General features: G+C 39.0%; 2 protein-coding genes across 2 annotated transcripts in view; one reads left to right on the top strand and one right to left on the bottom strand.

Annotated features, from left to right (window-relative positions):
• Positions 1 to 25,016, bottom strand: part of CACNA1E (calcium voltage-gated channel subunit alpha1 E) — a 667,319-nt gene that overhangs the window by 296,815 nt on the left and 345,488 nt on the right. The gene's annotated exons all lie outside the window — the stretch shown is intronic.
• On the top strand, positions 19,705 to 21,324 carry LOC103106423 (phosphatidylinositol 4-kinase type 2-beta-like). Its single transcript, XM_056815618.1, has one exon. The coding sequence runs from the start codon at positions 19,783 to 19,785 to the stop codon at positions 21,244 to 21,246; it is 1,464 nt and encodes a 487-aa protein (XP_056671596.1). The 5' UTR covers positions 19,705 to 19,782; the 3' UTR covers positions 21,247 to 21,324.

The following is a 25,016-nucleotide window of genomic DNA, read 5'->3' as shown; positions in this document are numbered from 1 at the left end:
TCAGAAAGTTGAAGTTTGGTGGAACACACCAAAAGAGGAAAGATTCTAGCCAAACCACACTACTCTCTCCATCCTTCAAATACATTCATCTTTCTTGCCTTTGAGACTGAGTAAGCTATTTATTCCCTCTATCTTTATCTCATCTTGACTCCTCCAATCCTACCCACCCTTCATGAGCTCAGAAGGATTTCACTCTTTTGAAAGCTTTCCAGAGATTCCCCCTTCCCTACAACAGAAATGATCACTCTGCTTGTGAATATTTTAGCCTTTTTTTACTTTTCCTATCCCATGATTACATCCCATCTTTGATCACAGTGATTTGACTGTTCATCTTCTCTCCCCCATAAGAGAATAATCTGGATGAGAGCAGATTCAGGGTCTTCTTCTTTGTTTTCTCAATACCTAGAAGAGTGCTTTTCCTAGATGGGGTACATCATAAATGTTGAGTAAATGAATGAAATTGGAAGGGCATGAAATGGAAACTGGAGGGGAATGAATGGCCACTAGCAATAAGCATAGCCTATTTCACAATTTTGCTTTAGGTCAGTCCTGAATAAGCTTATCAGTTCAGTTCCAGCCTCTCTCAGGCTTTGATAGATTACATTAGGATTACTTCTCTCAGCTTAATTAGAAGCAGATCATTTCAGAGCCACAGAGTATGAGGTGGGTGTTGGAGGGGGAGCATCTGGAGCAAATCACTATGTAATCAGAAGAGATAAAGCTAAAACCCAGTTTTCCTGATCCTCAAACTAAAATTGTTTCCACTACATGGTGTTGTCTGAACCATGCAGATGCTCTCCTTATCCAGTATCCCATTTGAACATGAATCCATGTCAGCAAGATGGCTCACCAAGGTTAGAATATCAGTCCATGGACACAGAATGGAGCCAAGTTAATTGACCCACATGGGAAGTGAAGGGAGGTTGAACCTGGGACTTTGACCTCATTAATCCTATGTTCTGACCACCTGAAGTAGCTAGCTGATGATGCTAATCTGCATGGCAAACACCATTCTCAAACTTAATGCTAATTATTTCACCACTCAATACTTAACAAACGTTTAATGAGCATGTAGCATATACAATTCACTGTGCTAATAATGAACAAACCAAAAAAAGTTTTAAACTTTATTCTACATCCTCAAAGAGTTTATAGTCTGCTAGTGGGAAAACAATATGTACTAAACTATGATAAAAATTAGAATGCGATAAAGGCAAAGGAGAGATCCAAGAAAAGTCTTAGGAGAGTCCAAAGAAAGTTCACTTTCAGCTGGGGAAATTGTAGGATCCTAAGGAAAGCTTCATGGAGAAAATGGCACCTAAATGGGCTGTTGAATGAACAGAAGTCCTTCAAATGGCTGCAGTGAAGAAGGCATGAGGAATTGCCCAGCATAAAAGAGCAGATGCTGCAGGAAACATTAAGGAATGGCAACTAATCCAGTTTGGTTGAAAGACAGAATGAATAAATGGAAGAAATGTGAAATAAAGTTAAAATGGAAATGTTAAATTAGGGCCAAGGTTGGTGAGATTCCTAAAAGAGTTAGTTTATATCCCATATCCCTCCTTAATTCTGGGAATCAGGGTCACTATTTTCTTGTGATATTGATTTTCCCTAATAATCTTTCAGTGCTGCTCAACTATTTTTAAAGTTTCCCCATTCCACCACTATCCCACCTCTACTTTCTTGCTGATTTAGATATTTCTTACTTCTGATCAAAACTCTTCTCTCAATTTCTCATTTGGGTTATCCTTTTATCAGCCAGCTGTAGACTTTCTTAAATACTCCACTTATGAAGCTTTCATGATGATCCTATATTCTCCCCACCTGAAAGTAAACTATCTTTCCCCCTATTCTGTGTTCCTACTCTTCTACTTCTTGTCTTACTTCAAGGATCAGCTCAGATACCTTTCCACCAAAAAACCTTCCTTGTCTTCCATAGGTGTTAATCCTCTCTTTTTCAACAATTATCCACTATTTACTTATCTGCATCCATATTACATCTCCCCAGTACAGGAGATTTTAATCTTTTGGGGGGTCATGGGGCTAATTTGACCATTTGCTGGACCCATAGGTGTTAATATTAAAAATCTTTGCCCCAGAAGAATACAAGCTCAGTGTAAGTCGGAATTGTTTTAATTCCAGGATTTTATACATAATAGATATAAATAATCTTTCCCTTTAATTTAATTGATGAAAACAAGACAAGGGGAAAAAATCTTTCTAACGTGTGGAATGTACCAGGGCAGTCTCAATTGGTCTTTCCCCAAGTTCCCTATATTCTTTTTTGGAAAGGAGTAACTTGCCAAGTTTTCTGACACTATTTCAGAACCTTGGGCAAGTCAGATGACTTCTTTGAGGTTCAATTTCTTCATCTATATAATGGGGATAATATTTGTGCAACGTGCATCACCACCTTACTGTGAAGAAAGCACTTTATAAATTACAAAGGTATATAAGTGATAATAGCAATGGTGATGATTATTCCACAATTCTAGGTATTAGATAGATGGTACTTTCCAAAGTCAGAAAGAATAATAGCATCATAAATTTAGAGCTGGAAAAGGGAAGGAGCAAACAAAGTTCTTTTTTGTACAAATGTGGTAGGGGGAGGGGTGGAGAAAATGATGGAGGAAGACAGAGGGGCTGAAGTGAGCCATGAAACACCAGGCTGTGTAGTAGGAAAAAAGAAAGGAGAGGGAGAAGAGAAAATAGAGAGCGACCTCAGGGATAGGTGGAGTAATCCAGAAACCAAAGAAAATTGGGTCATTGTTCCACTAATTCATCTAATTACAGAGTTATAGGCCAGAGATTGCTCTTTGCTCTGCCTCTCTTGTGCTGAACAATTAGGAAACATTTCTTTTCTCTCTTATTCCCTTGCCCCTATATGTACAGTAGGTGCACATCTGCCCCCCTCAGAAACCAGAGTTCTGTTTCCTAGGATACCCAGACAGGAGAAACTATTTCACATCATAAGGGGAAAAATGGGTTGTTGTAAATGAAAATTTCCTATTTCTCTCCAAATTGACCAAGGTAGATTTCAGGAAGTGAAAGATAAAGACAGAGACAGAGAGACACACACAGAGAGATGGAGAGAGAGGAAGGAAGGAAGGAAGGAAGGAAGGAAGGAAGGAAGGAAGGAAGGAAGGAAGGAAGGAAGGAAGGAAGGAAGGAAGGAAGGAAGGAAGGAAGGAAGGAAGGAAGGAAGGAAGGAAGGAGGGAGGGAGGGAGGGAGGGAGGGAGGGAACGAAGGAGGGAGGGAGGGAGGGAGGGAGGGAAGGAAGGAAGGAAGGAAGGAAGGAAGGAAGGAAGGAAGGAGGGAAGGAAGGAGGGAAGGAGGGAGGGAAGGAAGGAGGGAAGGAAGGAAGGAAAGAAGAAGCAAGGGAGGTCCCAAACATATAAATTGTGTCCATAATCCAAGGACCAGACTAACTTATGCCACAACATTTGGCTGAATCTAACAATAGAAACAGCTGCAACCAGCACAAAGTCTCTATCAAGTTGGTGGCCTGATGAGTGGGACACTCTTGCCATCCTTTCAACCTTTTAAGAGGCTTCCATATAGCTTCCTCACTATAGCTAAGAGTAGAAAGATTCAGCACTAGAAATAACAATAAAAGATTCATTTTAGATGGATTGTTTTTGTTTAGTCATTTTCAGTCATGTCAGACTCTCCATGACCCCATTTTGGATTTTCTTGGCAGAGATACTGAAGTGGTTTGCCATTTCCTTCTCCAGATCACTTTACAGATGAGGAAACTGAGGCAAACAGGATTAAGTGACTTGTCCAGGCTCTATCCTCTGTGGCACTTAGCTGCTCTTTAGGTTGATTACTAACATTAATCAAAATGATTATTTTTTTTTTTTTTGCCATACCAACTCATACATACTATCTACTAAAATACAAAGGACTTGCCATGGGGCTGGTGAATTGAAATTATTGATCCATGAAGTACTGAAAAAAGCATTATATAGACTGAAAGTATCAAACACAAGACCCAGGCTGCATTGTAGCCCAAACATTCCCCAGTAGACTGGAAGCAGATTAAAATGTTATAGGGAAAATAATTAACACAAATAAATAAAACATTGGAAATGTTGGTATGTGGTCTTCTAAGTCAATTTGTGACTGGGAGTTAGTGATCCATTTCTTTTTGTGTTTGATACTAAAATTTGAGAGAATTCAGCCTGATTTTTGTTAGTGAATAGAGACTTGTCAGTTTCTTCCCTCTAAGTTAACATAGTTAAAATGTCATTATTCCACACTTTCTCTGCTGAATACTATGGTGAAAAGCTACTTAAAGCACTGACCCAAGGTAGTGAAAGGGCAGGTCCACGTGAAAGCAATTCCCAGTTAGCTGATCCATCAGTCTGAATCTTTGGAGGTACAATAGTCCCTCCAATTTTCTCAAAGCACCAGATTTCAGGGGCATTTAACAAACCCAACAAACCATGAGAACTTCTCTGCTATTGGCCAATGATTGGTTTCTGGATTCCATAAATTACTTGTTTGTCCTTGCCATCTACAAAGCCATGTGGAGCTACTCATTAGCATTTGTTGGAAAAATCTAATTAGCACAAGAAAAAGGTGCTAGGGTGTTTAACTAGCCCAGACTATTGAGAAGGACTGTGTATTGGGGTGGAAGGGAGTGGAAGGAGAGAGGGACAAAATTAAACTTGAATTAGCACCATCTTTGTGGAAGTTGTAATTCTTATGGGAATTCAAGACCCCGAGTCATATTGACATTTGCATGAAATACTATTTATACAAGGAAATCACAGGATTTTCAGATGAAAAAGAGAGATGATCTAGTCTAAGTCCCATTATTTTACCAGCAAGAAAACTGAGGCATAGGAGAATAAAAATTATTTTCCTAGGGTTACACAGAGCAGTGCAATAACTCAAGTCTTCTGACACCAAACCCACTTTCCTTTCCACTCTATCATGCTGAAGTTATCGGTATTTAGACAGGAACCATATATTTTATCTAAACTTTATTTCTCCCCAGCACAGTGCTCTGTACAATATACATACCAGAAATAATATCTCTTTGTTCATTGAATGAAAGGTACAACTAGGTATAGCAATAGACAGATCACTTGACATGGAGTTAGGAAGACCCGAGTTAAAATCCCATCTCAGCCATTTATCAGCTGTGTGTTCTTGGATGAGTCACTACATTGTGGACTGCCTCAGTTCCCTCCAGCAAGAATAGTAGAACCTACCTCCTGGGAGTTTTGTGAGGATAAGATGAAGTAATATTTTAGTGTTTTTCACATCTTAAAGTGCCACCAAAAAGCTAATATTAGTATATCACTTCAAGTATTATCATTTTTATGGGTAGTTAGTTAGCACTGAATTAATTTAGACTGTCTCTCTTTCATCTCTTGTATCCAATTTGTTATCAAGTTCTTCCTTCAAAACATCTGGACTGATTTGCTTAGTGGATTAATCTCCATTCTCAATGACACCACGAAAACACATTGCTATCACTAGGTGGTTGCATATGCTGTTCTCATCCTCCTCTTTGCCTCACCAAATTTTACCCAGCCTTCAAGACCCATCTAAACTCTCATTGACCCTACAAAGCTCTTGAGTCCACATTGGACTCTCCTTTCTCTTCAAGCTTTTCCTAAAAAGCATGATTTACCATTTAATTACAGCTCAGGCTAATATTACTCTCCAATTATTTTATATACATCAGAAATGTTTCTTCTCTGAATTACATGCTCCTTGAGGCCAGGAAGGGCACATGCACATCTTTGTATGCCCAACAGCACTGAGCACAGCAAACTGCCCGAAGGAGGCAGTCAAGAAACACTCCTTGGTTGTTACTGCTGAGCAAAGAGATTTCTGGGCACTTCCTTGGTGGGTGGTTGGCAGCAGGGATCAAAAGACCTAGGGCATGGGCATCCGTCGACAATGACAACAGCTTGTTCACTCAATTAAGTTTCTAATTGGGAGCCCCAAACAGGGTGGGTTAGGCACACGTGTGAGTAATTATGATCTATCAAAAAAGGCTGTCCTGTTAGAATGCTTTGCTCTCCATTCCCTTCAAATCAAATTACTGAGGGTGAGATTTGATTTGGAAATCAATTTGGAAAGACTCTTTGTTTCATTTTTTAAATGTTCCTTTGTATTAAACTGTTTACAGTCATAAAGACATAAATAACAGAGACAACCAGAAAAAATCAATTGGGAGCAAAATATCTATGGGGAAGGCGGGGGAGATTGGGAAAGAGAACAAGAGGAGACATTTGAAAAGAATATCATCATCACAGAAGCTACCCCATAAGAGGAAGAGCTGAATGCAAATGTATATCTATATATAATACTTGGGCTATACATTATTTACAGAGAAGTCATGAAATGCAAAAGCTATTGCTGTCTCTGTTGCCTGTATTTCATATGTGATAGTTCAGACTTTGAAAGAGTCCCCTGCCCTTGCCCCTGCCCCTTTCCCATAGTATCCCTCTTGACAAAAGACCTGACCAAGTTCTTAGGAGGCCTGACTTCTGGCATGAGGTTTGACACCAACTATTTATGTTTATTTTGGGAAAATAATTTATTTGTTTATTTTTAAAACCCTTACCTTCCGTCTTGGAGTCAATACTGTGTATTGGCTCCAAGGCAAAAGAGTGGTAAGGATTAGGCAATGGGGGTCAAGTGACTTGCCCAGGGTCACACAGCTAGGAAGTGTCTGAGGTCAGATTTTTACCCAGGACCTCCCGCCTCTAGGTCTAGCTCTCAATCCACTGAACTACCCATTTGACCCCTGGGAAAATTATTTAACCTCTCTAGTCTCTGATTACTTCAGCTATGAAATGAGGGGTTTGTACTCTGATCTCTTGGTACAGTGACTTAAAATGAAGAAAAGGGGAAAAAGAGATCAGAAAATATATCAGAGGTCTCTGAGTTCCAGACCAAGTGAGAGATGAAGATTTAATTCATATATTCATAGTTTCTTCCCTTCTGGATTCTATGAGGCATTGAAAGCTATAGTTTTAATGGTCTATTTCATGTATTTAACAACAATCACAGCACATGGCTGGAGAAAGGACAGGGCTGAAGAAGAGGCTCTCTCCTCTGACTCAAAGAATTTGAGTTTGAACCCTGGATTTCTTCTTTTACCTATTATTTATGTTATCCCAGGCAAGTCATTCCAACTCTGTGAGCTTCTTTCCTATAAGACAAACCTAGTGGATGGATATGGCTCTAGAGACTGTGGGATGCTTCCCTTGTCTGTCAACATCATCTGACATGTCTGCTTGGATGGATATGAGTGGGAATGGGCTTGAGACTCCTAGAGGAGATGGAGTAAATGCAACCCAGGAGCTCAAAGGATCCTGCAGTTCTCAAGAGGACATGATGGACCAAAGTGAATTACTTTTTATAGCTAATTGTGTCTGCCTGGTGTTTCTAGTAATGCTAAAACAGGCTTGCTTTGCTAGATTTTGATATGCTTTTCCAGGAACCTTAGACATATTTTTCTCATAGCAGCATTTTCTCCTGACTTCCAGGCTGGCTATCCCCAAGTGAGGAGACTTGGAGATAAGTTAAAAAATCAGACCTCAACATTGCCATGGATCAGTAGGCTAAAAAAATATTGTTTTGGGATATTATGTTGTATTTTTTCCATTTTTGTTCAAATACATTCCAAATAAAACAGTGCTATACTGGAATACCTGGATGAGCTCAGTGGTTCAAAAGAAAAAAAGCATTAGTTTTGGAGTCAGAGGACCTGGCTTCAAATCCTGACTCTAACACTTATTACCTTAAACACAAGAATAATCTTTTATCTTCTTTGTATCCCCAGTTCTTAGCACAGTGCCTGGCACACAATAGGTGCTTCAGAAATGTTTATCAATTAATTGATTATCTGTAATTTTAGACAAGATACTTAACCTTTTTTGGGCCTCAGTTTCCTCATCTGTAAAATTGGGAAATGGGTAGGGGTACTGGATTTCTTCTGACATACATTTTGGCACTAGAGCTATGATCCTCTAACTTTACATGCTTAAAAACCATGTGTACGGAGATGTGTACAGAGAAGGAGAATATTCTCTATGATCAGAAATCAAGCATTTAATAATGGGTGAGCAACAAGGTATTAAGCTAGAGAAGGAGAATACCAATGTATTAAAGTACATATGAGTTTTAAAGACCATCCTTGTATAGTTCCAATCTTCATCTTCAGTTCCTTTCTGCTGGAGAGCACTCACAGCCCTTGTTACTGTCATTAATTCCCATAGCAACCATGGACTCAGTTGTAGTAGAAAAGGGATGGAGGGGAGAGAGGTCATCTCTCCATTTTCAAGGAGACCCATGACCAAACAATCTCAGAGAGACAAGAGGACAGATGAGTAGGAAGACAATGACCCCTGGAGACATCAGTTCTAGACTGAGTGTCAAGCCTTGATGATGCTTAGCAGGAGGTAAAGGGCTAATGGCAAGCGGTAGCCAGGTCTAAACAGATGTTCTTCCTGAAATCTGCATGGTCTGTTGGACATAAGGTGGAAAGTAAGTGGGAGAGCAAGCCAAGGAGTCAGAAACACCAAATCCTAAAAATGGAAACAATACCAGGTTGGTTAGATAAGGGGTATACTGGAAAAAGAAAAAAGTCTGGAGAAGGTAGGGTGGTGAGATGGAAGCAAGGATGGAAATGCTAAAAGTACAAAGAAGCAAGGAATGCATAGAGCTTAGTATAAAACAAGTGGATAAATTATAAGGTATTCCAGTCTGCAATTTCTTTTTCAAAGAGAGTTTAAGTATGGTGGTCACAAGAGAATTCAGAGACTCACCACCATTTCCTTTCACAAAACACCTCCTTGGAGCCCAAAGATTTGAACTAATGGAGTACTCATGATAGAATGCTTGTGATCCAGGACCAAGCCAAGATTTACTTTGACCATCATAGGCACCAAGCTAGATAATGACTGCCTTTCCATGAGCTTTTGATTTGGCTAACAGGAGCAAATGTGGACTCACATGTTTTCTGAGATTTCTGAAGTACTCAGAGTGAGTCAGTTGGAAAACAACAACAACAACAACAACACTGGCTCTGTAGTCAGAGGAGTCAGATTTGGGTTCAAATCATGGCGTTGGAGCTTTCTGCCTATGGAATATATTCTCTGTGTCACAGTCGTCCTTTGGCTTCCATTCTGTAAAATTCAATGTTGGGACTACATGAATGTTCCTTCTACCTCTAAACCTGTATGATCCTAAAACTGAAGTGGGATAGTTTGTGGCAATGTAGATAGATGCACAGTAAAAAGTGAGGGGTCATAGCCAAGAGACATCAGGCCCAGGAGATAGAAAGAGTTCTGGAAAAAAAGTAAATTCAAGGGAAGAGACTGGAGCCAAAATATGAGTTGGATTAAATGAGGCAGTTTGCTAAGAGAAGACAAAGTCAGGGAGTTTAAGCAAATAAATGTGAGTGGTCAAGATCTAGGAAGGACTCTCAGGGACCATCTAGTCTAACCATCTCATTTTATAGATGATGAAACTGAGGTCCATAAAGGTCAAATGACTTGCCAAGATCACAGGTGGGTTATCAGAAGTAAGATTTGACCCAGGTCCTCAGATCGTAAAGCCACTAATCTTTCTACTATACCATACAGCCCACAATTAAAAGCCTTAAAAAATCCATTGGAAAAAAATAAAAGCTCTGGTGTGATAGAAACAAGCTATCATGATGAAGGGTGAGTCCTTTCTTTTTTTAGTCTAAATTTATTTGCTTATTTGTTACATTAAATATCTCAATCCCCTTCCTTCACTAGAGAAGGCATCATTTGGCCAAAAATAAATACACACACACATGCCTTGATACATACATAAAATTATGCTGTGCATGTTGTTTTTTTTATTTATCAGTTCTTTTTCTGGAGGTAGACATTCACAGTTGTTTTTCAAAAAATACTTCTGTTGCCGTATATAATGTTCTTTTGGTACAGCTCATTTCTGAGCCCTCTTTTTTCTTTTTTTTAAATTAACTTAATTTTTTTCAATTGCACATAGAAAAATGTATTGACAATTGTTTTCTGACATTTTACAATACAGATTTTCTCCTTTCCCTCTTTACTCCCTCCCCCACTCCTCAAGGTAGTGAATAGTCAGATATAGGTGATACCGATGCTTTCAAGAAATATATATTTCGATATTCCCCATACCATGACTGAAGACATATCACATATACAATTAAAAAAAGTTCATGAAGTATTTGTGGAGAGGGCAGCTGGGTGACTCAGTGGGTTGAGAGTCAGGCTTAGAGATCCCGGGTTCAAATCTGTCCTCAGATACTTTCTAGCTGTGTGGCCCCCCCCCCCTCCCCCCCCCCCGGGCAAGTCACTTAGCCCCAATTACTTAGCCAGAATTATTCTTCTGCCTCAGAACCAATTCACAGCACTAATTTTAAAAATTAAAGGGTTTAAAAAACTTATGAAGTAAATAAAGGGAAAGATGGCATGCTTTAATCTGCAATCAGAATCCAACAGTTCCTTCTTTGGCTGTGGATTGTGTTTTTATATCAAATCCCTTGAGGTTATCTTGGAACTTTGTTCTGCTGATAATAGTTTAGTCCTTCACAGCTGATCACCATACAATATTTGTTACTGTTTACTCTATTCTCCTGGTTCTCCTCATTTCCCTTTGTATCAGTTCATATGCATATTTCCAGATAATTCTGAACTCATCCTGTTCATCATTTCTTAGGATGCAATAGAGTTCCATTACAACCATCCATCACAGGTTCTTCACCCATTCCCCAATCGATAGGCACTGCATCAGTTTTCAATTCTTTGCTACTACAAAAAGAGCTGCTAAAAATGTTTTTTGAAAAGTAGATCCTTTTCCACTATCTCTTATCTCTTTGGGATAAACATACAGTATTGCCAAATCAAAGGGTACACATAGTTTTATGGCCCTTTGCTGAGCCCTCTTTTTTTCTAAGGCAAAGAAACCATTACTACTCTTGCATTTTGAAGGAAGCACTAAAAAGAACTTGAAAATCTGACAATGAACATTGTCTAACATCTTAGTACACGTTTACCAGCCTCTTCTCCCCCCTCCCCCTCCCACACACCTCCTCTTTAGCTAGAATAGTACTCCATCCTTTGTTGCATACTCATTTGGAATTCTTTAGGATTGCTATACCTGAGTCAGTCTAACAAAATGGTCATTTTCTTCAAACAAAATATCTCCAATAGATTTTGGCAGACTTGTGCCTGAATTTGTTTTCAAAGTATTAACCCAAAAAGAAATTTCTCTAGAACTGAATGAGGACAAATATGCCAGCACATAAAGTGGGCTTTTGGCTTTTTAAAACCATTTTACAATGGGAATAAATCCCCAAATCCTATCAATGACCCACTTGTCTCCTTCCTTTCCTTCTTCTCTCACTTCATGTTTTTCTTCCATTTCTTTCTCCCAGAAGAGTTAGTAGTAAACACACTCAAGTTTAAGAGAGCTAGTACTGGACTATAAATGAGGAGACTGACTCAGTTCTATCCCACCATCATTTGGCATTCATAATGTGACCACTGGTCAAATCATTGGTCTTCTTCAAATTTCAGTGTCTTCACTTGCTCAGATGAAAATATTATTCTTCCCATCACACTTCCAAAGTATTTGTGTATTATAGAATTTAGGGCAGATGCATTTGAGCTCCAAGTAAACTGGGTTTTAAAAAAAATCAATGTCATGTCACTAGAACAAAGAATAATTTTGTAATAATAATGGTATTTCAATTGATCACAGTTTTCTGAACAAAAACAAAAATCAGAAGAACCAAAAAACAATTGTCAGTTACATTTGCCATATTTCATTTCTGACCAGACTCTTGGTACCAAGAAAGCTAGGAAAACAAGGTTTATTTAACTAGAAAGGCACTTGTGAGAACAAGATCTCTGATCCCTTTGTGAATTAGAATTTCTCCCAATATCACTCTGTAAGTACATTGTATGCTTTGTCCAGGGATTCTCCATCACCTTTAGCAATGAACTCTGTAACAGAGACATAAATCAAAGGACTGAGGATGATAAAAGGATGAAAACGGAACAATCAGCATCACCATCTGTGGTGCCCCCATTATTAATGTAAATTCTGACATTCAAGCTTCAAAGGCTCAGCTGGAAAAGAGAATTATGTTCCCCATGATTGAAAACTGTGTCATGTTCACTCTTTGACAGCTATGAAGGGCTGACATAGAAGACAGATGTTTGACAGGTGGTTAAAAAGTCACATGCACTCAACAAAATCTAAGGCCACCACCCAAGGATTCAAGGATGCTCAGTGTATGCAGCTGTCAAATTGTCTCAATCAAAGAAAATGTGAAGGAGCAAAGGCAGATAAAGAACAAAAAAACATCTGTAGCTCCTCAGTTGAGATAGGGTCTCATAAGCTGATCATTCTTTTCCTCTCTTCAACCTATCCCATTAGGAAATTAGACTTCAGGAGCCTCCTATAATACTCAACAGTGAGCTAGTGATTAAATTCTGGCAACTTGCTTCTGGTTAAGGGAAGCTGGTTATCATCATATAAAATTCTATTGAGTTTTGTTCACAAGATAATGCAACCCAGGGAAAAACCAACACACTTCTTAGAGATCCCAGTTCCTAGTGTCTAATATGGTGAGTTTGCATTTCTCTGAAGCCACCATCTCTGGTCTGAGTAGTGGTGTCTTAATAATGTATTCCTGGGAGAGAATGGATCTCTATTGATCCTTTATCCCAGCTGTTTCTTACACATGCTGCCTGGACTCTAGCTATTATCCTCCCTCTCTTCATCATCTAACCCCCAGAATTTTGTGCTTTGTCCCTGGGACAATCTTGTGCTCTTTTGACTTATCTCATCCAGAAGTATGTCTCGTCATCCCTACCATGGCTATTTCCAAAACATGCCAATTTATGCATCATTCAATAACCCCTTTTTTACTTCTGATTTACGAGTTATACTTGTATTTCCAGTACGAAGCACAATGTCTACCACATCAAAAGCACTTAATCAGTATGTTATCATTCATTCATTCATTCATTCATTCATTCATTCATTCATTCTATGTCTATGTAGCAGTAAAGAGTTAAAGAAGTTGCCTGAGTTAGTTTGATGAATAGGATTTGCTTTCACCCATAAGAACTAACCTTAGACTAAGACAAGTAAGTTCCCATCTGAGTATAGCTCTAAATTATAACTACTTCTACAATCCAATCATAGCAGATGAAGAGAAGGGACAGTATTCTCACCCTCAAGATTGAGTAAAAATGATCAGTAGCTATAAAAATATGGTCAAAAGATAGAAACACATTAGGAAGATATTTGATAAGTGCTTGGCAGGACAAACATCAAAATGTTCTAGTATGTGGCTTAATGGTGCCCTGTGATTGCAACATTATAAGAATCTTACCCAAACTATGCTTCTGAGAGCTGGCAAGGAGTGAGAATTGCTCAAGGGGGAAATCCCACATTATAAGAACCAGCTAACACAAATACATGAGCTTTAAGTTGTTTTTTTCTAGTAGTGGTGAGGGATTTGCATTCATACACCCACATATTCTCTCAGTTGGTCCCTCTCCTGACCAAGATATGTGCTTATGAGAATGCTATCCAAGGATAGAAACAATTTATGGCTGTAGAACAGAGCAAAGCTAATTGGCCCATATGGAACCCAAGTTCATAATGCTAGTAGCATCATTAGGATCATTAACTAAGCAAGTAACCAAAGGCACCAGGTAAATCATATATTAAAAAATATCCATAATCAATGTTCATATCACTCACTTTAACTCTCTAAGTGCTATGGACCAGAAAGTAAAGCAAAGTCGGTTGACATAATTGATGTGGCAACGTCTTGACATGGCAATATCCCAATGACAGACATCAAAGATAGCCACATTATCCCAGAATCCCAGAACCTTGAAATTGGAAGAGAAATCAGGAGTAATTTGGTACCTGCTCAGCAATTCCTTCTACAACACCCCTGATGAACTGGTTATCCAATCTTCACTTAAAGACTTCTAGGGAAGGAGAACCCCACTATCTCCTGAGGGAATCCATTCCTTTCATTGTCAGGGTCATGACTGTAACATTGTCATGAAGTAATACATCAACTAGAGACCTCTTGGTGAATTTGCTTAATCCCCAACGTGCTGAAAGAGGGCCTGGTTGTTTCAATTCCCAAAAAGCTTGATCAAATTTATCTGCTATTCCAGATAAATCTAATCACAGATTCATTTAAGTATCAGAGGCTGAAGGGACTTGGAAGACATCTAGTCCAGTTGAAGCCCAGAGAAATTAAGAAATGTTCACAATCATACAACTAGAAGGTGGCAGAGCCTCCGAGACATTGAATATTAGCAAGTATGGCAACTGACTGAATATTATCTAATTTGATCCTCACCACAACCCTTGGAGGTAAGGGTGATTACTATTCCCATTTTACAGTGGAGGAATCTGAGACAGACAGAGCTAAAGTGACCTGCCCAGCATCACTGGATCTGAACTTAGTCTTTCTGATTCCAGACCTAGCATTCCTTCCATCTATTATGCCATTTAACTGCCACAAGGGAATTTTTCTAGACACAAGGAAAGATGTTTGGTCATAGATATGGAGAAGGTAGAAAAACCAAGAATGAACTCTTTCATACAAATGATTAATTCATGCCATTTCATTCGTTCATCCATTTAACCAGTCATATACACATAAATAACAAATATTAGCCAGTCCTTCCTAGTTCTGATTCCAAAGCTATAAAGGTGAGTTTAAAATGCCAGGTATATTGTCTATCATCTATGATGGAAAGAATATTTTTTAAAAGTACTGAATGGATAATCTCCTATGTACACACATAAGGCCAACCTGCAATTATGCTGTTCGATTAAGTAGCAACAATAAATTGTTATCAAACATTGAAAGTCTGAATAGTTCCATGATGAATTGGAGCTATTCGTTAGAGAAAACAGAATGCTTTTCACCTTTGGGAGTCATTAAACCAAAATCCCGTCTAATACTTCTGAGTCATATCTCACCCCATGCCACCTATTTGGGGCACAATGAAGTGCAAGTAATTTTAATAATTAAAAAGAATTAGAGCCTCTCTGCAGGAACAGCTTAATTGTTATCCAAATCTAGTTGATAGAGATACTCAAGCACAAACAAAGCCCTTGGATTTAAGTATATTTTCATTGGGAATAAATAAAATGTTGAGTTGTTGGAGGAAAAAAGATTGTCATCACAACAGTATAACTAAAATATTTTAGGTTATGCTGAGAATGGAATTGAAAAGAACACTTTTCTGTTCCTAAGGAACAATGGAGAGTTTGTGTCTTTAAATGGAATCCAAGGATGAGGGGTCGTTAACATCTTTAGAAAATGAGAACATCCAGGTTCTGGCTTTCCTTCTGTTACAGTGTGCTTTCCCTTCAGCCTCTACATGTATTTTCAATTCTGTGCTCAACTACCTTCCAACACAGGAATACAACTGCTTGTATAATCTTGATATTTTCCTATCAGGTAGAGTTGTACCTTTCAAGTGAGAACACAGCTTTGAGAGGGGCACACACAGACATCAGATGAGAGTGAAAAGGGAAACCATTTTGGATCAACCAGTTCAACAATGATGATGATAATGATGAGAACATTTATAAAGTACTTTAAGATTTACAAAAATCCTTGTTTTCCTTCACAATAACCCTTGCAGGTCCATGCTATTTCTGTTTTATAGATGAGAATTCTAAGGCTGACAAGGGCTAAGTGACTTGCCCAGGAATATATGGCAAATAAATGACTAAGATTGAATTTGAACTCAAGTCTTCCTGACTCCAGGATCCTCTCTCTATCCACTGTCAGTTGACTGGAGGGGTTGGGTGACAGATATCACAACCAATTGCCATTGACATCAAACTATGCCAACCAAACACATTTTTACGAGGTCATACAACATAATGGAAACCAGACGATGAGCAAGTAAATACTGTGTGAAAAAAAAAAATTACAAACCAGAGTCTCTCTTTTTAAACTTTTCACCAGGTCTTTATTTTTGTATTATATGCTACACAGTGTTGAAACCTAAAGAAATATATTTTTTCTCTTCAAATCAATGTGTGTATATATATATATATATATATATATATATAATTTAAGTCTATACACAAGGTCTGTCTTGCCTTGTGTCCAGCTTAGAATTACCCAGCTGTAGCTTATAAATACCAAAGGGCCTTTAAGAACATTTGGGATTTGTGGATGTGTGGAGAGATGAGATAAACCAGATTTGTTGAAAAGTCATAGAGAAAAATAAACAATATTATAAAAAGGGAAAATCAGCTCATGTTCCTGAGCTGGTAAGTCAGGGCTGCTTTCTGGATGGAAGGTAAGGAACCTGCCTGGGACACAATGTGTTTCTTTCACTCTTATCTTCCCTAGTGATCTGTAGTAGGAAGATACCTTAGATGGGGATAAATAAGCATCTAATAACAACAAACTCCAGCCACAGTTCCTTGGTCAAAACTGGTCTCAGAGTCTGTGATTCTTCTTTTGATAGGGAAAAGGTTATAACAGCTGAGATCTGACATGGACAGTTGTGAGGCAGAAGCTCCCAGATGTGCAGGTATGTCTTCCTTGACCCTCAAAATAATGATCCACTTCTACCCTGACATTGTTCAGAGAGAGGTTTTGTAGACTCTAGGTATAGTGTGGACTGTTGGCCCTGCTTGGCAGGAAGAAAGGTTTAGGGCCCCCCAGATATCTATCCTAAGCCACCAGAAGCTACCTTTGCGATGGGATGGGGAGTAGAGGGAAGCTCTTTGTCCATTGCTAAAGGGTCAGAGTCTGACCAGTCAGAGACTCCTCATTTGATCATCTTGGGTGAATGGCCTCTTTCTGTTGGTTCTCTACCTCTTGACTTGGTTAGAGATGGGAATGGCAGATATTGATGAACCAAGTCTGGAGCAAAAGCTTCAGGTTTAGACTCAAAATAGGATCCAATAATGTCCCTGTGGGATTTTGAGTACACAAAGCTAAGACACAGAAGAAGCTAGATCAGTATGAAAGGTCTGGGCTGAAAACATACACCACTTTCTGCTTCTAGAGGATCCTGCCTGAATGACTGGCCTGCCTCAGAGAGTCCATGATTTTTCTGGAATGCAAATATACTCACTGTAGTAATCCCCACCAATCCCAGGAAGAGGAGGGGGTTCTAAGGAAAACATCAGCCAAAGGTGTGGCACGTGGTCCATCCACCTATCTCTATGTGCCTGTCTCTCCTTCCTGCACCTACTCCAGGCCTAGGGCCAGATTGTGGGTTCCATCAGTGGAAAAGCCTTGGGGGATGTTATTAGAGATATTGGTCTATAACAAATCAAGCAAGGATCTAGTGAAAAAATTCCCAAGTCCAGATAGACTCAGACATATGCTTACTGACAGCTTGATGTAATTCAGTTAATTCCATCTAATCCCATCTCCCAAATACCCCTATAACAGGAGGAGCATTGGTAGGTAAGGACAAAGTGGTGACTCTGGCACAAGAGAGAAGCTGATGGCTTTCAAAGGTAGGAGACAAGGCCATGGCCTATGGCCACAGTCCCCTTATGCAGATAACACAGGAAAGAAAGGGAGAAGCAAGAGGTGACTTGGGGTGTCCATGCAGCCAGAGGAGCAGAAGCACCTCTAGTGCAATCTATAGAGCTCTCTCCTGGGTTGGGTATTCTTTCAAAGTATTCACATGGGTCACACCAAAGGGATTCTCTAGTTCTTGTGACACAGCAGCATATGGGGGAATTTGCCAGGCACTCTGGCTTGCCAACAGTGCTGACCCAGAGAAAAAGTGCATGGTGAAAGGCGTCTCATGAATCCTCTGAATTCTTTCATAAATAGAATACTACAATGCTACAAAGTTGAGAAGATGGTCAGCTACAGAAAGAGCTTCTATGGTGGGCAAAGACTTTTTAGAATCAGCATAAATCATCTTTCAAAGGGTTGCTTGGGGAGAGACATTCTTAGGTCTCCAGTTTGTTGAGACAAACCTTGGCACATGTTTCTGCTTGCAAAGGGCAAAATCAGTGCAGGTCCTGAAAGCAAGTGGGATAAAGATGCCAAGAAGGTCCACAAAGTACTACTTGCATCTAAAGACATGAAGTTTTGGGGGAGTAAGGCAAACATGATGATCACCATCTGAACTGGAAAAACTAGAGAGCTGGCATAACTGATGATTTGGTGACTGATTCAGGTCAGAAATAGCATTACACCCCCCATCCCCAGGTCCTTGTGTGTCTTTTCTAGAAGTGTTAGCAAAAAACTTAAGACCCTAAGTTTTTGCTTATGGGTCATCTACATGCCAACCTCAGATTGAGAAGTTCTGAAAATTGCTCCAAGCTGGCTGCATAATAAGTTGCTTTGGTTACCTTCAATAATAGGTCAATATGTCTGCACCCTTCCTAAGACCACTTCCTTACCTTCCATGTCTTGCCCTTCCAGTCTCCCACACTCCAACTCATTCAGAGGTTGTAGATTTAGGTTTGGAGACCAGGGCATTAACAAAGAAATCTGCCAAGAAACCAGTGATAGGTTTGGGGCAGAGAAAGAAGCTAGCACAAGGCTACCTTTGGATGTGCAGAAATAATATCAGAAATTTAAAAATCAAGAAGGGCTAAGATCTTGCTGAAGAAAGTGTCAGCCAAGTGAGACAAGCCAACAGAATCCCCTCTCTGGTTTGCGGAGCATAATAAAGGTCAAACAAAGAAGGAAGACAGAATCACTCTCTTCATTAGGTAGAGTAGCATGAGAATGGCTGGAAACCAAAGAAAAGTCTGACAAAATCAATTTGTAGTCTATGTTTCCCTAGGTCTTATGTGTATCCAGTAGACTTTGATCAGTAGCCCAAGGGCCACACAAATCCACTAAACCACTGGGCTCATAGTCAGATGATGTTTGGAGAGGATCCAAGATGGAGGATATTTTGGTCACAAGGAGTTTCAAAGACTAAGATGCTGCTCTACATGGACTCTTCTGAAATACTGTCATTCTTCAGGTCAAAGATACCAATGAAAAAAAGTTTCCCTCTTAATTTGAAGAAAGATAACTTTGTGAATGATGTAGGTCTTGCTGTAGTAGAATGAATGTTCCAGTCCTGCCTTCTGGTAACTGGGCAGTCACACCCAACCTTCCAAATTTAGATTATATAAGAGCATGTAGTTCTTCAGTTTATAAAAGAGCAGAAAATTTTAAGATGGCTTCCTATTGTTTATAGCTGTCAGTTTAACAGCTTCTAAGATAGTGCCTGTCTGAAGAACCTTGGAATATGGAGAAGGAAGCAGCCAAATGGCCAATGAAACTACTCCTTTTGGGATGTAAGAGGGCAAGACACAAGGATTCTCCTTGGCCTTCCTGGGGCATGATAACAGGGCCCTCGTTGCCTAAAAGGGCATGATGTACAGAACTATGCTCATAGTCTTATGTAAGAATTCACAGTATGGCCATTGTGCAAAGGCTCCCACCGAACTAAGTGGGAGAAGGCATAGTTGTAAGAGCGTTTCTTCTGACCAACCAAACAGAAGATAGATTTGCTCTGCTTGAGTTATTTATTGTCCATCCCCTGCTCTTGAATAATCTTGAAGAAAAATAAAAATGGCTTTGCTAACACAGCAAACAAGGTTCAAGAGCGCAGGTCCCACTGACTTTATGAGGACACAAAGAGAGGGAGTCCACTCCACAGCGCGTCGTTCTGCTCAGATCGGAGCAGTTCCCTCTAGTGAGTGCCGTAAACTGCTTGGCCCTGAGGCTCACGGAAGAGGTGGCCATGGAGGAGGCGGCCATGGAGGAGGCTGAGGAGTTGGGGCCGGAGGGAGCCACCGGGAGATTGGACAAGGAACAGGAATCGCTGTTGCCGAAAGCCTGCTGGGTCTCCCAGGGCAGTGCCGTGAGGGTCTTCCAGGGACCGGAGGGAGAAGACAACAGCGGAGGTGGAGAACCTCCAGGGGACGAAGAGCCAGTGTCTGACACGGTCAAGCCGGAAGAGTTGGTCAGGCTCCAGCCAGTGGTCAGGGAAGAAGATTCCAGCATCAGCCAGCGCTACCTCTCTTCTTTAAGCGGAGGTAGCACAGAGTGGAGCTCAAGCACCGAGGATTCCGAATTTTCTCATCTAATACAGAGAGCTCTACGAGCAATCGACGGTGGCGTTCTCCCAGAAAGAATCCCTCAGGGTTCAAGTGGAAGTTATTTTGTCAAGAGTCTCGAAGGGAAAATTATTGGTGTCTTTAAGCCAAAATCTGAAGAGCCTTATAGTCATCTAAATCCCAAATGGCCCAAACAGTTTCAAAAGCTCTGCTGCCCTTGCTGTTTTGGCAGAGGTTGCCTTGTTCCTAATCAGGGATACCTCTCTGAAGCTGGTGCCTATCTTGTAGATAAAAAACTCCGTCTGGGAATTGTACCTAAAACAAAGGTGGTCTACCTGGTGAGTGCAACATTTAACTACAGTACAATAGACCGTGCAAAATTCAGAGGCAAAAAATATGCTCTAGAAAAAATCCCAAGAGTGGGCAAAAAATTCCATCGAATCAAACTGCCTCCCAAGGTGGGCTCCTTTCAGATGTTTGTTGAAGGTTATAAGCAAGCTGATTATTGGCTCAGGAAATTTGAAGCTGATCCTTTACCTGAGAATATTAGAAAACAGCTTCAGTCACAGTTTGAGAGATTAGTTGCCTTGGATTACATCATTAGAAATACTGATAGGGGAAATGATAATTGGTTAGTCTGCTACGCAGACCAGAGTTCTGAGAGTAAAATTTCCTTTCAGGAAACAGAGTCAGTTTCTAGTCAAGAACCTCTTATTAAAATTGCTGCAATTGATAATGGTCTAGCATTTCCTTTTAAACATCCTGATGAATGGAGAGCATATCCTTTTCATTGGGCCTGGCTCCCTCAAGCAAAAGTTCCTTTTTCTGAAGAAACTAAATCATTAATTCTCCCACGTGTCTCTGATATGAATTTCGTCCAAGATTTATGTGAAGATCTTTATGAACTTTTTAAGATTGATAAAAGATTTGACAAGACCATTTTTGAAAAGCAGATGTCTGTAATGAGAGGCCAAATTTTAAACCTTACTCAAGCATTAAAAGATGGAAAGAGTCCTCTTCAGCTAGTACAAATGCTGTGTATGGTTGTAGAAAAAAGGAAGTCTGGAAATCAAAGCCGGTTTCTCCGTCTGAACAATTCATTCACACAGACTGTCCATTTCAGGAAGCCTTTCTTTTCTTCCTGGTAGTTGATATAAGATGAAGAACACTAAACTCTCTTGCCTTTAATTAGTAATGTTAAGTAAAATATTTTGCAATAATAGAAATCTTTTGTTAACCGCTCCAAATGCCAAAATCTCAAATAACTTAAATCTTTAAAAAGGTTGAATTTTGAACATAATCAAAAGTTTACAGTTTTTATGTCCAAAAATTGTGGGTTCTACATCAGAATAAGCAAGTAACTTATTGTTTATATTATATTTTATGGGGAAAATGTACTTTATTGTGTTGATACTACTTTAAAAGAAAATCTTAATTTACATATGCTAAAATGGCTGTATTCACTTTGGAATTCAATATAGAAAATTATAGGTTTGTTGTTCATTTTGACAATGAGAACTTAAGTGTGTGAAATTACTCTTTATATTGCCCTTGCAAATGAAGGGAATGTCCTTATTAAATTTCTTCAGATTCCAAATTGCCTTAAGTTTAAAACTTACCTGTCTGGGTTCAAATACAATAGTTAATAGAAAAATAAAATTAGAACATTTAGATTTACTTTTAAAAAAACAGTAAATAGAATTAGAACATTTAGATTGTTTAAAAAAAAAACAGTTGCTATTTCTAAAACTTGAAAAATGTACCTGAAAATGCCCAGTCTACTTTATATCAGAGACCACAAAAAAAAGAGTTAAGCTTTTGTTCTTTTGTTTGTTTTCTTTAAAATTATTTTTGGAGAATTCTACATGTAACTGTTTGCTTTCTCTAACATCAAAGAAAGAAGACTTGGTATAATAAAGGAGCAAAATTTTTTAAAAAGGTTGGCTGATTCTAAGGAATGACTGAAAAAGCATTTATTGTTTACCAGACAGAAAGCATTGAGCAGAAAAATAGAAACAGCACCTTGATCAAGGAGCTCCTGTTCTAATGAGGCAGCGACATAGGAGGTGTCTCAGGTGCAAGTTAGATGAAAAGTCCTTAAGGTGTAATGGCAAAGCAACTGGTAATGTTTCTCCTTTAATATCATTTCCACAGTATACATACTTGTTTTTAATGTTGAACCAATTGACAATTCCAAGGACTTTGTTGATGAGAGCTTTCTTTTCTAAGGGTTTGACCCACTTGGCATAATCTGCCACATGTCTCTCTCTTGAGGTTGAATCTGCTTACTCAGTAGGTAGCAGATAGTTGGTGGCTGATGGCAACTACAAGTACCTTTGCCACAAAAGTTGCCAGGGTCATGGGGTAGGGGGCTGGATGAGATGCAAGGCCATTAAGCATCCAGTCACATTTTTAAGAGTCATCCTGGAGCAAGAAAGTTAGGGTTGCTTGGGAGACATGTTACCTTCTGAAGTCAACTTCCCAGAAGCAGTTGGCATATTCTTCCACAAAAAAAAATGTCTTTTGGGCATCATGGGCAGGGAAAGAACAGTGAACTAAATACAACAGAACAGTGTGGCAATTCTTAGTTTTGTTGCCCAATTGAATCTCAAATCCATTGACCATAATACACTTCATCTGACCTTCATAAGACCTAGGTATAAAACAATGTGACAATGTGGATAGAGTATAGAACTTGGAATCATGGAGACCTAGATTATAATTAAACTTCTGTGAGCTTCAGGCAACCTGCTGAAGGCTTATGTATTAAGTTATAGATGAATTTTGATCTATCCCAGGGGAGGCAATTTTCAATCAGATTTTTGATGTATTCATATAAAAAATTCCTTCTAATAAGGATGCACACTTACTACTCTTTAAGAGGAAAAACCCTAAGATGTTTAGAGTTCACCTAGTTTAATTTCCCAACCTTTGCAGGAATCCTCTCTACAATATCTTTGGCATATTGTTATTACTCTTTCGTATAAACACTTCCAGTGACAGAAACATCATTCCTTCATAAATCCAACCAATCCATTTGGGGACATGCCTAATCATTTGAGAGCTTGTCCACATGTTTAGGTGAAATCTACCTCCTTATAACATCTACCCACTAAATTACTGCTTGAAATTTTTCCTTCTGAAATAAGCACACTCCCACTTTCCTCTTAAAGCCCTTATAAGGAGCTATTTTGAAACAATTTACATTAAATGTGTAAGTGATTTAAGTACACCAAATTTGGTTCATCTAGTAGAAAGGTAGCAAACCACTCCCTTTTGGGGGAGAAGTTCACTTATTCTTCCAAGATATTCTATAACTTGTAGGACAAAGTAATTAATAAGCAATTAAGTAATGCGGGGCTAGGTGGTATAGTGGATAGAACACCAGACTTAGAGTCAAGAGAATTCATCTTCATGAATTCAACTCCAGTCTTATATAGTTATTAGTTGTGTGACCCCGGGAAAGTAATTTAATCCTATTTGCTATAGTTTCCTCATCTGTAAAATTAACTAGAGGCGGAAATGGTAAGTTGCTCTAGTATCTAGGCCAAGATAATCCCAAATAGGATCATGAAGAGTTAAATGTGACTGAAATGAATGAACAACAAAAATTAACAATTTGAGGGACTACTATAGATGAGACTGGAACCTTTGGGGGCACAAAAACAATACCAGAAGGCTTCTCTGAACTAATTGCTACAAGATATGCAAAGATGTGTAAGGCAGTATCACCTCCTCCAAGATGATCCTATTCTAGTTAAGAAGGGAAGACACAAAATCAAAACAATAATTCACATTTATGTGGTACTTGAGAGTTTATAAAGCATTTGCCTTGTGACAATTCTGTAAAGTAGATAATAGAAGCATTATTATCTCCATTTAACAGATAAGGAAACAGAGTCTAGAAATGATATATCTTATTCTTTTCACTGCACTACATAAAAATCAGGCACAACCTCTTAAATGAGGTCTTTTGAGATTTTTCCCCTCCACAAACCATATTCTTGAAATTTTTCTTTAATACTTTGCATTTATTTATCTGTGAATTCATTTTATCCCCAGTAGAATGTTAGTTACTTAAAGGTAGTGTTGCTTTCTTTTCTGCATCTTCAGTGTCCAGGCACATAGAATATATTCAATACAGTTTGTTAAATATGAATATAAAATAATAGCAAAAATAGTACTGGCTAATATTAATATAGTGCCTTGTTTATAAAGTTCTTTTTTCTCTTATGCAAAATCCTTTACCTATATCATCTCATTTGATTAGTTGAAGAACCTAAGCTTATTTAGTTTGTGTAAGAGGAGACTAAAGGGGAAACCTGATAAATCTTCAAGTATTTAAAGGACTGTCTTATTATATATATATATATAATATATGTATATATATATACATATATATGGAGAGAGAGAAAGAAGGAAGGAAGGAAGGAAGGAAGGAAGGAAGGAAGGAAGGAAGGAAGGAAGGAAGGAAGGAAGGAAGGAAGGAAGGAAGGAAGGAAGGAAGGAAGGAAGGAAGGAAGGAAGGAAGGAAGGAAGGAAGGAAGGAAGGAAGGAAGGAAGGAAGGAAGGAAGGAAGGAAGGACTCTCCTATGCCACGTCCACTGTTGTCAGAAGAAGCCCTATTGGAGACAGAGAAGGATTGGGCATTGTGGAAGACAATAATCTTGAGCCTTGAGGACAAGACAGTGCTGGCACTGGTCTGAAATCTTTTAGAGAGGTGAGAGAAGGAAATGAGAAAGTTTCACTCAATTTCTCTTATTTGAGCAAGGACATTGTCCCTCCTGTTTCTGAGAGGTATGATGTAGTCCTCTGTTCTCACAACATGTGATGATGGTTCCATGCCAGCTGATCTCACCTTCTCTGACAGATTAAAGCAAGGAAGGGGGAAAGAGTACTAAAAATTCTGTGTGAATTG

The sequence above is a fragment of the Monodelphis domestica genome, chromosome 2 (assembly GCF_027887165.1).
Source record: "Monodelphis domestica isolate mMonDom1 chromosome 2, mMonDom1.pri, whole genome shotgun sequence".
Lineage (NCBI taxonomy): Eukaryota > Metazoa > Chordata > Mammalia > Didelphimorphia > Didelphidae > Monodelphis > Monodelphis domestica.
This window is presented reverse-complemented; position numbering and strand designations above follow the sequence as displayed.

Bases quoted from the DNA above. Each gene is read 5' to 3' on its own strand.
- LOC103106423 (XM_056815618.1), top strand. From the start codon at position 19,783: ATGGAGGAGGCGGCCATGGAGGAGGCTGAGGAGTTGGGGCCGGAGGGA.